The sequence below is a fragment of the Microcebus murinus genome, chromosome 20 (genome assembly GCF_040939455.1).
Source record: "Microcebus murinus isolate Inina chromosome 20, M.murinus_Inina_mat1.0, whole genome shotgun sequence".
Taxonomy (NCBI): Eukaryota; Metazoa; Chordata; class Mammalia; order Primates; family Cheirogaleidae; genus Microcebus; species Microcebus murinus.
Genome location: NC_134123.1, coordinates 21,086,778 through 21,101,767, shown reverse-complemented (window position 1 = coordinate 21,101,767; position 14,990 = coordinate 21,086,778). Strand labels below are relative to the sequence as shown.

General features: G+C 32.6%; 1 protein-coding gene across 7 annotated transcripts in view; it reads right to left on the bottom strand.

The window, feature by feature from the left end:
- NFAT5 (nuclear factor of activated T cells 5) overlaps window positions 1-14,990 on the bottom strand; it is a 119,015-nt gene that overhangs the window by 60,715 nt on the left and 43,310 nt on the right. For all 7 annotated transcript variants that reach the window (XM_012742386.3, XM_012742378.2, XM_020282609.2 and 4 more), the window contains one exon: window positions 11,746-11,871. In XM_012742386.3, coding sequence (XP_012597840.2) covers window positions 11,746-11,871 — 126 coding nt within the window. The remainder of the gene's footprint in view (window positions 1-11,745; window positions 11,872-14,990) is intronic.

Genomic DNA, 14,990 nt, shown 5'->3' with positions numbered 1-14,990 from the left:
ACTGGCCAAAATAAAACTAAATATTTGCAAGTGTATGAGCCTATGTTCTTCATTTGCAGAGAAATACAAGTATGCAGCATGCAATATTTGCAATGGAACACACAAAGCATGCAGCATGAATGCTGTGAACTTGTATTTCTGCAAAGCAGCTTTCTTTTACCCACTCTTTTTGAATCTAAGTATCAAGTGCATGAGAATGCAGAGGATGAACATCTCAGGGATCCCCAAAGTAAAGGTGAAAGTGATCATGAACTAAAAAGCAAGTCGTGTGCTATTTATATATTTAACATGCAAAATATAACCTAGCATTGCTCTTTGACGTAAAAAATAATTTTATTCTGCAAATCTTAACAAAACCATTATGATTATAAAATCCAACTGATATACTCATACGTGTCTTTTCTGGGACAGGTATGCCAAACTGTGATATATGTACTCTATATAAATTTAAATAGTCTATACATTTTCTTTGGACACCTAACACACAATTGCTGTATTTTACCTGTAGTTTCCTGGTTATACTTATTAAATTAAAAAGTTCATTATCATAAAACTATGAAGCTGAAAATATTAACTCTGTCAAATGACAGCCATTAAGCATCCTTTAACTGAAAAATATTACTTTTTAAAGTGTACTCAGTTTGGTCTCAAAATGACAAAGATTCTACTCTTTTCTTTTTTTTTTTTTTTGAGACAGTCTCACTCTGTCACCCCAGGTAGAGTGCAGTGCCATCATCAAAACTGCAACCTCAAACTCCTAAGCTCAAGTGATCCTCCTGCCTCAGCCTCCTGAGTAGCTGGGACTATAGGCAAGCACCACAATGCCCAGCTATTTTTTCTGTTTTTAGTAGAGACAAGGTCTTGGTCTTGCTCAGGCTGGTCTCAAACTCCTCCCACCTTCGCCTCCCAGAGGGCTAGGATTATAAGGCATAAGCCACTGAGCCTGGCCAATTCTACTTATTTTAAGACAAATGAGATAATTTTTTTAAGCTACAAAATTCTTTACAATGGTATCACTGCTGCTCTGATAATGATAATAGTATATAAAATCTTTTTTTTTTTAATTAATATATATATTTGTTAAGGCTGGTCAAGTGGAGCAGTAGGAGTGGAGAAGGAACAAAGGAATCTGCAACTGGTTGTGATCAATTAGTTGTAAACACCACTGCACTCAGATCAACCTAAAATCTTTCACATGAAAATGTTACATACTGGTTAGCAGGAGATCACCTAAGTACATTAATTAGTGCGATAAAGTGGAAAATAAGAAATGGGCCCCTTCAGAGCACTGATAACACCTTTCTCACCTTGGCATCTCCTAATATCTACCACAGTGCCCTGCGTAAAATAAAATTCAAATTTTTAACTAAACTGATTTATGGGAAACCAAAAATTTTATATATATATTGAGTTCTATTAAAATCAAACTGGCAAATAAATGTAGGTTGAAAGAAGAAAGGATTTACTACTCAGAGTACTTAGAATATATATTACTATAATAGCATTATCTGATACAGAGAAAATACTATTTAGAGGTAACTATTTGCTATTTCTACAAAGAATGTTTTAATAACTTTCTTTCCTTAAACTATAAACAAACCAAATTACCTACATATATTAATCTATAAATTTATTACTCCATTAAAATATAAATACATAAAAGTAATGTTATCAAAAACATTTTAGATGGCCGGGCGAGGTGGCTCACGCCTGTAATCCTAGCACTCTGGGACCAGGTCGAGGCGGGCGGATTGCTCAAGGTCAGGAGTTCGAAACCAGCCTGAGCAAGAGCGAGACCCCATCTCTACTATAAATAGAAAGAAATTAATTGGCCAACTAATATATATAGAAAAAATTAGCCGGGCATGGTGGTGCATGTCTGTAGTCCCAGCTACTTGGGAGGCTGAGGCAGGAGGATTGCTTGAGCCCAGGAGTTTGAGGTTGCTATGAGCTAGGCTGACGCCATGGCACTCACTCTAGCCTGAGCAACAAAGCGAGACTCTGTCTCAAAAAAAAAAAAAAAACATTTTAGATTTCTAAACACTAATTTATCATTTCCAAACATTTCCAGAAAAGCATTAAAGAATATTCCTGGGAATATTGTAAATTTACTTAAAATATTTATAAAGATCTTTCAGTGACTATATCATAAATAAAATATCAAGAAACAGCTTAATTGATATTCCATAGAACGAAAGTACTAAACCAATCCTGCTCCATCTACATATTCTTTTTTATTTGTAAATTCCCACAAAATGTTAACTACTTCTCTTCCCTACATTTTGGCACTGAGCCTCTATTTTATCTGTTAGGAATTAGAGAGACTATGTTTCATTGCTACATATTAAAAATACAGAAACTCTAACATAAAAATGTTTTAATAAATCCTTTTATTTTCTCACTGAACAGAATAGTTACAATGTATTTCTACTTTATAACTATAATTTTATTTGTTCCTTCAATCTCTTACCAATCCTTCATAAACCTGGAATTTTTTCTTATAATTATTCTCTCATGTAAGTGAATATATTGACTTTTTTCTTTTATGAAAGAATGATCTATGAACCTAGTTTAACTTATATGAAAGAATTTAACTTTTTTATAGCATTTTCTATGACTACAGAGAGCACAGCAAATCAAAGGGAAAATTGAAATCATAAATCATTCTACAATTTACTAACTGAAATTTATAATCTCAGAATAGATTAATTTAAATATTTAAAAGTGAAGGGAGTGTCATATCTATAGTGTCCTATATTTAAGTCTAGTACTTCCATTATTAGCGGTAGCCAATTACCAAGTCAAATGTCAGTAAAGGCAGTAAATTGGAACTGTGTATATATATATATATGGCCTCTTTTAAGAAGGTACATTTGAATTGTATATATGGCCTCTTTAAGAACCAATAGAATCACTAAGTTTCACTATGAATATCTGAAGTAGTTGAGAAAAAAACTGGCAGATAATATCTACATGGAATACATGGATATACCAGATTTGTAGTTATTATTAATTTGATGAGAAAGAAGAAAATGGATTTTAAATGGTACCACATAGAGAAAACCATGTAGATTTTTACATACTCCTTGCTTAAATTATATTTTTAAATAAAGAACTATTAGTTTTAGATTTGTCTAATAGAAATTATTTTAACTACCATATTTTAGTTCTTAAAATACCATAAAAAATAGATGATACTTTATATAGAACTAAACTTTATAGAAAGCTTTGAAATTAGAAACATTCTTTAAAATCCTCAAAAGAAACAAACACCTTTCACTGATTTAAAATATATAATAGAAATGACATTTAACTAAGCTTCCAAAATCAAAATCTGATCCCTCGCATTTAAATATGCACATATATTTTATTATTTTTCAACACCGGTGCAAAATCAATTGAAATAAAAGCCATAAAATTTTGCAAGTGTGCTAAGTGAACCAATAGTGGAACAAAGGAGTAAACTATAGACTGTTCAGAAATCCAACACAGGATATTTAGAAACAATTTCTGATCTAAAACACATCTTGTTCAACCTTACTTATTCTTAAGTATTATATTTTTCTTAGTTTAACAATGACTTCAAGTCTAAACATCTTCTGTGATAAAAGTCATCAGATACAAGGACATATTTTCAGATCAAAGAAGAAAGATATTCAGAGAAAAAATTGTAAGGCCAATATTCATGTCACCAAGAGACTGAAATATCTAGAACACACAAAGTGGCTGCAAACCTGCTTTGTCAACACCTTACATGCCAACCTTCATTTTCTACTTTTCTTCTTCTTCTTCTTATAATATTAATGTAAAGTTTAAAACTTTACAAAAAGGTTTAGTTTCAATCAGTATCAATCCACTATTCAGAAACAAAAAAAGAAAGGAAGGAAGGAAGGAGGAAAGAAAGAAAGAAAGAAAGACTTATGAAGAAGTCTGAAAACGAGACCGACCTATACCCTGGGTGAGATTGGATGGGTTAAGTGTCTCTGGCACTATTTGTCTTCACTATTGACAGACACTGTCACACAACCCACCACACGATGCCTGTCTCTGAATGGCGAAGCTAGAATGCAAGTTAAGTGTATTAATAGAAAAAACAACTAGCATCCCAGCATATAAAATAAGCAATCCAGATTACTTACAAAAAACCCAAAAAACAAAAATTGTAGGGTTGATCATTTAATTTACATGTTTAAAACAGTTTCAATTTCTCATTTGTACTTTTCCCTCCCAACATAAGTTTACATGCTAAAATAAGCAATGTTTTAAAATAAACTTTAAAAATTAAGTTGTTAATATCCAAATAAATGCAGGTAAGGAAATTTCTAATCCAAAATTTTTAACTCATATTCACCAATCTGTTCTCTTGTTTACACATGCAATCTAATCCACAAGTCAGAACGGTCTCTTTAAGGTGTTTTTAGGCTGTTCCCTTACCCAAACTCTCTTAAAGAGTAAAAGATATGTTTTGAATGGATACACTCAAACTGTAAGAAATACCTGTATTTCAGCAACAAAATAATCCTTTCATTTTTCAGGCCATACTGACTCACACATACTTTTTTATCCTCTCCTTAAAAAAAATACCAATTTCTACTTTTGAATTAGATATGCTACTGTGTATACAACATCTGATCCTGGCTGGATGAGAACAGAAAGAAAAAAATGAAAGTAAAGTTCAAAAACTGATTTTTATAAAGAATTTTTTTTGGGGGGGGAGACAGAGTCTCATTCTGTTGCCCAGGCTAGAGTGCAGTGGCGTCAGCCTAGCTCACAGCAACCTCAAACTTCTGGGCTCAAGCGATCCTTCTGCCTCAGCCTCCCGAGTAGCTGGGACTACAGGCATGTGCCACCATGCCCAGCTAATTTCTTCTATATATTTTCAGTTGGCCAACTAATTTCTTTCTATATTTAGTACAGACGTGGTCTTGCTCTTGCTAGGCTGTTTTCAAACTCCTGAGCTTGAATGATCTGCCAGCCTTGGCCTCCCAGAGTGCTAGGATTACAGGCGTGAGCCACCATGCCCAGGCTATAAAGAAAAATTTTAAACCTTACTAATAAATGTAGTTAGAAACTCATGTGGGAGGGAGGTCAATGGTCACTGTCAGGTCAATGGTAATTGTCATGTTTATTAGGTATTTTACATATTAAACTTCGTAAGAACCGTAAGAGGAAGCTGACATTATTGTCTAATTATAGGGTTAATATTAGAAATTTATTTCACTTTCCGAAGAGTCTGTCTATATGATAGAAATGATGTGACAGCAATCAGATTCAAATTAGGTCTTTACGATCCCCAAATCCACATTAATCTCACATGTGAGAAAAATGAGCAGAAACAAATAAAACTATATATACTTCCGTACATTAATTTCTTAGGCAAAATTGTACAAAACATAGAAAAATAGAATTCGTGTCTATTTTATATAAGTACTTAGCCTATGAATGATTGAGAATTTGTAAACAATTTTAAAATGCTGTTCTATAGACTCAGGTAATGCAAAAATGTACTTATTTACCAGAAACTGACTAAATCATGCTACTTACAAAAGTCATTGCTAAAAATTAAGAGGATGATAAAAAGGGAAATATTTAAGGAATAAAGCAATAAAAGGCCAAGTTTACTTTTTGTCAATGACAATGTTTAATGTGGATAGTTTCTTGAATTAGCAGTTGTTTCTGAATTAATGATTATAGCAAATTTGCTTATACTTTTCATTCTAATAATGCAAAATTTAGAATAAGTCTATCTATCTATCTGTATTAAGTTTTTGCATTTAATTTCAGTATAATAAAATGGAAGGAGGAGCAGAGATTTTAAACCTACTTGCAACATGTTTACAACTAGGATCTGACTTCCTTCTGGAAGTGGTCCAGTTTTCTAGGAAAAGTAGGAATGACCATACGGAATAGCCAAGATCAATTCACAACATTTTAACTCACAATAATATATAGGCTTTCCTGTTAATAGGCTTCAGGTTCAATTTCATAAATAGTATGCTACATTAAGTAGCAAAAATTCTGAAATACGTTAACCCCATTAGCCCAGGAGAGCAAAGGCAAATTTGTCCTCAAATTTAGTTAACTCAAGAAAATCCAAATTACATAGCTATAAATACCTTCTAATGCAAGTCAATAAATTATAATAAATCCAATGCAATATAAAATTCTGTTGCTACGAATCACTTTTATTAAGAATTAATATGCTTCTAGACGTCATATTCCCATTTTGCAGATCCTACACTTATAAAGAGGTTTTTCAACTCAGTAGCCTGCACACTGCCTACTCCAGGATCTGTGTTTCCCTAATTGAAGTAATAGCACACAATGCCAAATTACCTAAAGTACAATGACAAGTAAAGAACTAAGACATCTAAGACCCCAGTAGGAAAGAAGAGAGGTAACTTTGTGTCTGGAATGATTGAGATATAGATGATATGCAAATTGTCTAACACAATTCCTATCATATGGTGGGAACTCAAAAATGAAAACATCTTTTCTTTACCTCATTTTTTGTATAGCTTTGTTGTTATAGATGGTTTAGAAATTTTTATTTTTGTTGTTGTTGCTTTTGTTTGATATTTTTTGAGATAGGGTCTTGCTTTGTAACCCAGGCTGGAATGCAGTAGAGTAATCATAGCTCACTATAACCTCAAACTCCTGGGCTGAAGTGATCCACTTCACCCTGCCAAGTAGCTGGGACTATAGGCACACACAACCACACCCACATAACATTTTAAAAAATTTTTGTAGAGATGGGATCTTGCTGTGTCGCCCAGGCTGGTCTTGAACTCCTGGCCTCAACCAATCCTCCTGCCTCAGCCTCCCAAAGTGCTGGAATCACAGGCATAAGCCACCACACTTGGACTCCTATGATTTTAATTTAGATAATTAAGAGACCTGAAATGAATTAAAACATAGCAGTTCTTTGATTATAGGTCATTAATTTAGTTCTCTAGTGTCCTCTGCTATAGTGTAAATAGCACTCAATTAAGTTCTTTCAACTGTGTAGAAAATATCTGTTACACACTTGAGATTTATTAATTGCCATGGCATAAAATTCAAAGCACTTTTAGTAATGCCCTTCCCAAAGAAAAGTTTACTGCATGGATCACTTAATGTAAAGTTATGAACTTAAATTACAGCCCTGAAAACCTACAGTGATCTAATAAGTGGAGATATTCAACAGAGATTTCTATTGTGCGTACTTTATGACCATACATTATCCTTACATGTTAAAACTACTAAAAAGTATTAGTGTTACTGAGACTATATTACTTCTGAAAAGAATATTAATATATAATTATTAAAAGTAAAAAATAAATTTTATGAAAATAAACAAAAAAGAATTATTAACTAGTTATTAAGATTCTCTGGCTGATTATAAAACCCAAAGTTTGATTAATTTAATGTTTAGCTCAGAATTAGAATAAAAAATTTCAAAGAAACTTGAAGTAGTCCCCTTAGCAAAATATCACATTTTGATATAAATGATAAACATGTCATATCCCCAAATGAAGACAAGCAGAGGATACAACAAGAAAATAATCTGATTTCTTTCTTTTTTCTTTTTTTGTTTTTTTGAGACAGAGTCTCACTCTGTTGCCTGGGCTAGAGTGCAGTGGCGTCAGCCCAGTTCACAGCAACCTCAAACTCCTGGGCTCAAGTGATCCTTCTGCCTCAGCCTCCCGAGTAGCTGGGACTACAGGCATATACCACCATGCCCACCATGCCCGGCCATAATCTGATTTCTTAAAGACTAAAATTTACTGTTTACTTCCCATGAAAGGTTTCCATTTTAAATAAACAGTAAATCTAAGAATAAGAACTATAAACATATAACTGAACAGCATGTGAATTATGTCTCAATAAAGCTGTTATTAAAAAAATAAGAAACTTTTTTTTTATCTCTTTTTATTTTATTTTTATTTATTAATTTATTTTTGAGACAGAGTCTTGCTCTGTTGCCCAGGCTAGGGTGCTATGGCATCAGCCTAGCTTACAGCAACCTCAAACTCCTGGGCTCAAGTGATTCTCTTGCCTCAGCCTCCTGAGTAGCTGGGACTACAGATGCATGCCACCATGGCCAGCTAATTTTTTCTATTTTTTAGTTACCCAGGTAATTTTTTTTCCTATTTTTCAGTAGAGACGGGGTCTCCCTCTTGCTCAGGCTGGTCTCAAACTCCTGAGCTCAAGGGATCCTCCCACCTCACTCTCACAGAATGCTAGGATTACAGGTGTGAGCCACTGCACCTGGCCTTATATCTCTTTTTAAAAGCCCCAAATTCTGGTATAACTGTTTGTTTTATTTAGTTCTTCTAAATAATACCTACATTTTAGCTCTTTATAACCTATAACCTATAGGATTCTCAAAAAAACAAACAAAAGAATCCTTTCATGATACACATTTTTTCTTGATCAACTCCTTATTTTCCCAAAATATACCATTAATTCATTTAAATAATTTTTTTTGTTTTAGGAACATGGCCTCTGTCTTAACTACTGAGAACCTAAAATACTCTTTGGAAAGTATATATCTAAAGCTTTTATTCATTTATATATTGAACTTCAAACTCTTAACTATCTTTCCACTGGGACAAAAACAGAATCCTTGGCCAGGTGCAATGGCTCACCCTCGTAACCCCAGCACATTGGGAGGCCAAGGTGGGAGGATCACTTGAGGCCAGAAGTTTAAGACCAACCTGGCAATATAGCAAGACCTCATCTCTACAAAAAATAAAAAACTTAGCCGAGTATGATGGTGCACATCTGTAGTCCCAGTTATCCAGAAGCTGAAGCAGGATTGTGTGAGCTCAGGAATTTGAGGACTGATTACATCACTGCACTCCAGCCTGGGTGACAAAATGAGGCTCTGCCTCTAAAAAATAAAAACAATTAAAAAATTGAAAAGGTAAAAACCCAAAAGTCTTAAAAATGGGGAGAACAAATAGGTGGTGACTCTTAACTTCACCTCCCAGATTCTGACATGCGGCTCCATGAAAGGGAGAGGAATTTTAAGTAAGCCCCTCTTCTCTGACCCCACCCTAGGATTCACAGGATAAAGGGCTGTTATTTGATGGAGTGCGTAAAAGTGTGAATAGCGTAGAAGCAGAAAAAATTGTTGAGAGACACTCTTTTACCCAACATTCTGGATTGTGGATTAGCGGCACCATATCAACTTATTCCTTCAATAATATATGAGGAGAAAACAAAAATCTAGATTGGTGAATCTGAGAAACACATTTTAAATACTTAAATAACAAACAATGTCTATGAATACCCATATACCCAGCCTTTATATTATAAAATTTAAATTGATTTAAAATTCATGAAACACAAACCTTTATGGCAGAACTAGAAGTCTGTTTCCACCAGGCCCTCATACCTGATAGCAGCCAATCCAGCTCCTTCAATACTCTGAAGAATTAACTATATCAATAGTCATCATTTTATACATTTCATATATTTTTTAAATGTTATAGATTTTTTAAAAACTCATACAAGTCTAAATTAATGTGCCTTTCCTAGACATCTAGTCTTTTGGCTAGAAAAATATTGAGTAACTTGGTAATACACTTCAAATCTCTCTCTTTGACAATTATATCGCCAAGGATATTACTATATCAAATAAAAATGTTATGAAATGTTACTCTAATGATATATAGTAACTGATTTCCCTATAACAATTATGTAATTTAAACTCTCTTATCTATAATGGTAAGGCATAAAGTATAAAGGACTCTTTCTTCCAGAAAGACATTAGAATCCTAGAATAAACTATGTTGCTTACTAAAAGTAAACTGATATAAAAAAAAATTATAAATAACTTGGTTTTAGATCATAGAAACCTTCTGTGTGTGACTATAATAAAACTAACACGATTACCTCCTTATTCTCTTCACCATCTTTACAATGTCATTTATTTTAAGACAGTAAGAATGTATTACTTCAGAATACTTCTTTTGATTAAATCTCTTATTTTCATCAGTTTTCAACTCATAGTTTTCAATTTAATGTATCTGGAGAGGATTTTGTCATATATATGGTGGGGGTGGGGAGATGCAGTGACTCAAATTCAAGAACTTTTAATATTTATATATAAGATTTTCTTACAAGGCTTAAGTTGGACTAAAAGGTGAAAAAAAGAAAAAGGAAAAAAAAAGATTTTCTAAAATTGAGTTTGGTATGGCTTAATAAGAAGACTTGTTCTTTTTTTAAACCTAGCTAACATTTTTTCAGCTTTTAAAAGGAACTGGATTCACTGTCAACAGATGTCAAAAAGCACAGAAGAAACAGACTTTTAGTTCTATACAAATTCAACATGTCTTTAAAAAACAATCTCAAAAGATATAAAAGAAATCAGTTAGTCAATTTCTACCTGTGGATTTAAAGTGAAATATTTCATAAAATTATTTTATCTTTCTCATATTTTATTATCTGATACAATTTTTAAACTAGATATTAAACTTAAAATTCCAGAAAAAAATAATCAGAGCCATTTTAGAACCCCTGTTGGATATAGAGTAAATCAGGTCATTCTATCAATTTGATTATTAAAAATTCACTAATTCACAATTAAATCCACAGAAACTGTTAGAAAATATCTGGCAACACATGAACAGTGAGCAGAGCTGGTAAGTTTCTTTGCCATATTTAAAGTTTTCCTGCCTTCAACCAGGAATGCTTCATTATGCACTATATGGCTCAGGAAAGAATGGTATACAAGGCTAATGGTACATAAGCTAATGCATGTGAGAAAAATATCTGAAGTTATACTATAGTACCAATATTCTCATTTAACTCATAATCTTTCACTTCACCATTGTCTTTTTGAAACTAAAAATTTTCTGAAAACAATGCTCTGATGAACTTTAAATTCCATTTTAAAAGACAAGAGGTATTGTAATGGGCAAGAAACCTCTAATTATAAGAACAGATAAACTTCAGGAAAAAAAATAAGTGCAAACACACTTAGCAGTCAATAAACCCAACTAAAAGAAGAATTACAGTTGGGCAAACAAATATTTCAGAAAGCATTCATACTAATTTATCACCAATCAAGACTTTTTTCTACTAGTTTTTCTGTCAATCTTTTATTCTAACTCAAAAGAAAAATTTCAACCAATAAAGTGTATGATTTGAGAGCTTAGTAAAAATAAATTTGATAAATTTCAAACATCACTGTCTGTACTTTTTCAATGATATAATAAAATATCTTTATATAAATATTATATACAAATTATCCATTACTTTCAATGAATTTAAGATAAGTATGAAAGTCACATATATTTTTAAATGTAGGAAAAAGTTTACAGTAACATGCTACAAATGTAAAAGAAACCTGAGTGCTTTAGTCCCTTTTCAGATCATATAAAATACTTTTTCCTTTGAACAAGTCTATAAAAATAATTGTCAAATACAGACTCAAATATAATTTTCTATTCACAGTTTGGTATTTAACTTTTTTATGTGCAGTCAATAAAAAACTTAAAACTGATTCCCATATTTAAAAACAAGGCCCATTTTAGGAGATAGCACTTATAGATGTGCCAATGTGAAATTTTAAGAAATAGTATCAAGAAAATTATATTGAAAAAATTTGAGGCTAAAAGTATATAGTTTAAAACCTGTTTTAAAAACCCTCAAATCACACTCTTTTTAATATGAATGTTGCCAGCACTGTTCATGTTGGCCAGATTTCAAGTTGTTCCTTAGTTTTCTTTAATAAAAGTAAAATGAAATGCATACCAGCAGCAACTACAGCTGGAGGAGGCGAGCCTGCCTCACCACCACTTGTCTGACTCATTGATGCTACAGATGTTTCTCTAGATGGAGGTAACTGTAACTCCTTTGGGAGAAGATCATAGACAGATTCTGTGGGGGGGGAAGGAGAGGAAAAAAAATTTTAAAGAGAAAAGTCAACAACTTCATTATACATGCACAAAATGAGTATGTATTCTTATGAGGAAAACTGTATTATTCACAAAAATTAGTCCTATATAATTAATGTCATAAAGAGGTATTAGCAAATATTTTTTTTCTTTTATTATATAATTTTATTGAACTGAAGAATGAATTTTCCATTAGTTCTGTTCCCTGTTTTCTTTCTGGCTTTATTCCTTATATTCAAGATAATCTCTAGAGGCTGTGCACAGTGGCTCACGCCTATAATCCTAGCAACTCTGGGAGGCTGAGGCGCGAGGATTGCTTGAGCTCAGGAGTTCAAGACCAGCCTGAGCAAGAACGAGAGTCCATCTCTACTAACAAAAATAGAAAGAAATTAGCTAGACAACTAAAAATATATACAACAACAAAAAAATAATTAACCGGGCATGGTGGTACATGTCTGTAGTACCAGCTACTCGGGAGGCTGAGGCAGGAGGATCACTTGAGCCCAGGAATTTCAGGTTGCTGTGAGCTAGGCTGATGCCACAGCACTCTAGCCCAGCCAACAAAGGGAGACTCTGTCTCAAAAAACAAAAACAAAAACAAAAAAAAACAGTCTCTAGAAAAATTCATTAAAATTTCAAGCTGGATAAAGCTAGATAAAATGGAAAAAGTGTCAAATAACCTAAGATGGTCCAATATCTTCCTGTGCAATAGTACAAGCATAACTTACCATCCTTTATATATCAGATAACAATATACTAGTGTATATCAGCTTTAAACTGGCTTCTCCAATTAGTCCATTAGTCCTGCTCTTTTACCCAACATCCTTTAGCAAATATTTAATTCAATACTATGATAATTCATTTTTCCCTCCTAAAGAAACTAAAAAAGGAATGTCATGGCCCAAGAAAATACTCTCTGAGGCATCTCCAACCATGAAAAAGCACAAGTTTAGGATACTCTTAAATCAGAAAGCATAAATGCCTATTTTAGGTTACCATTACTTCTGTATGCCAGATTAAAGAATCCACATCTTTTTAAAAGTATTTTATAATATTTTAATTGTCTATAAAATTGGACTTATATGTACTACTTTAAAAATCATTTATAGTTATTAAATTATATAGTTTTTGAACAGAAGTAATTCTCAAAATATCCTCTAAAGGTAGCAGAACCAAGGAAGGAACTTCCTTGGTTCCTTGGAAGGAACTTCAAAAAAACAATTAAAAGCATATGTCTATTTTCAAAAGAATTGAAGCACAAAGTATAAGGGACTTGCCTAATATTCCAAAAAATCTAATATTCCAACAATTAAAGAAGATTATTAATTACCTGCACGAGTGATTTAAAAAACAAAGGTATCACTATAAGACATTTTATCCTTGGTAACAGACAATACTTTTAATTAACTGCTTACTGAATTCAAAAATACTTTGATCCTCCTAGTTAATCACTAAAGTATGTATCCTAACTTTGATGTGGATAGGGCTAAGGAATGTCATAAAAGAAAGCTAAAATTAGAAGTTGTACTCTTAAATGATCTTCATTCACAGTAAATAATAAACTTAAAAGTTTCTTTTGAAAAACCCTATTACCTAACACTTGAAATGTTCATCCTCAGAGCATCTGGCAAATTTGGCATCTGTCTGAATATGATATACTCTGACTGAAAATTTTCAGCTTGTTAAAATGTTGCCAAAAGTCTTAAGAAAAGTACTTCCATCTTCTGAACACTATGGGGGAATGGAGATAGGTAGGACCTAATTAAAACAGAAATACCATTATCACCAAATATTCATTTTTAATACAATTGTCTTTCTCAACCCATGTTGAAAACAAGAGTTCCTTAGATATAAAAGATTTCTGTCCAAACAAAAAAGGAAATTTGAAAATAAAACATAGCTAAGATAAAGGGATCTACCAAAATACATTTACGATTTATATCACGGAAAAAAACTTTTACTAGTAATAAACCAGTCACTAAAAGCACTTCGCCAGTTAGTACTGTTTCTTTACTTCTCCAATTATTAAAATCAATGAATCAAATCAAAACAAAATCTGTAGACTGAAACACTCTACCTTTCCCAAAGAAGGGTAAAAAGTTGAGTCTCTATTAGAGGTATAAAAGCACTATTACTAAACAGTACATTGGAAAGTAACTAAAAACAGAACGTGTTACATTCTAGCCCTCTCCAAATTCTGCCCCCTAAAACACAAGTAAAATACAAGGTCAAGTGGAAGGTATAGGGAGCATGGATTTTCTCATCAAAGGTGTATTCTGATTAAATGACTCAAGTGTCAGGAAACTTAAAAAGTCCTGCCAGAAGTTTTATCTTACCTATCCAAAGGAAGTGGCAGTTAATACAGCTGATACCAGCACAGGCTTTTATTTCAGACAGAACTGGGTTGGTTTTGCAATTTTAAATAACCTAAGACTTAAATCTTCATTTAAACTCTTCTTTTACCCCAATAGTTTAAAGATATTCCCTCCAAGCTATAACTGTACAACTTGATCTCATACACTAGCCTTTCTCTTAAATCTGCTTCCCATCAGATACCTAAAGATTAAAGGGAATATAAATTATGCTTATTAATGCTATTGTTATTTGGTCCTAAATTCCATCTAAATTAAATGCTTTTACAGTCTCTATTAGCCAAGGAAGGAGCTCCTGAATAAGAGCACAGGTACTTTAAATCTATGAAAATGCTAGACAGTCCTAAATAAGTGCCAGATATTTCATGTATGCCACAATATCTATGTTTCTTTTGCTGTCTTTTAAATCAGTTCAGATAGAAGGGCGGAGTGAAAACTCTAAGTTTACAAACACAGAATATGAAGAAAGAGAATAGGAAATCCACAATGTAAAAGGTGCTTCTGAGGAAAGACTTCATTAAAAACAAAAGCAAAATTACTTTTAGATTAAGGAGAGGAAGAGAGAATAGGTATAAGATTTCTTTGGGGAATGATAAAAATGTTCTGAAATTAGTTAACAGTTGTGGTTACAGAACTCTGTATATACTAATAACCACTGAATCGTGTCATTTAAGTGGGTGAACTTTATGGTATGTAAATTATATGTCAATAAAAGTGTTTTTTAGAAAAG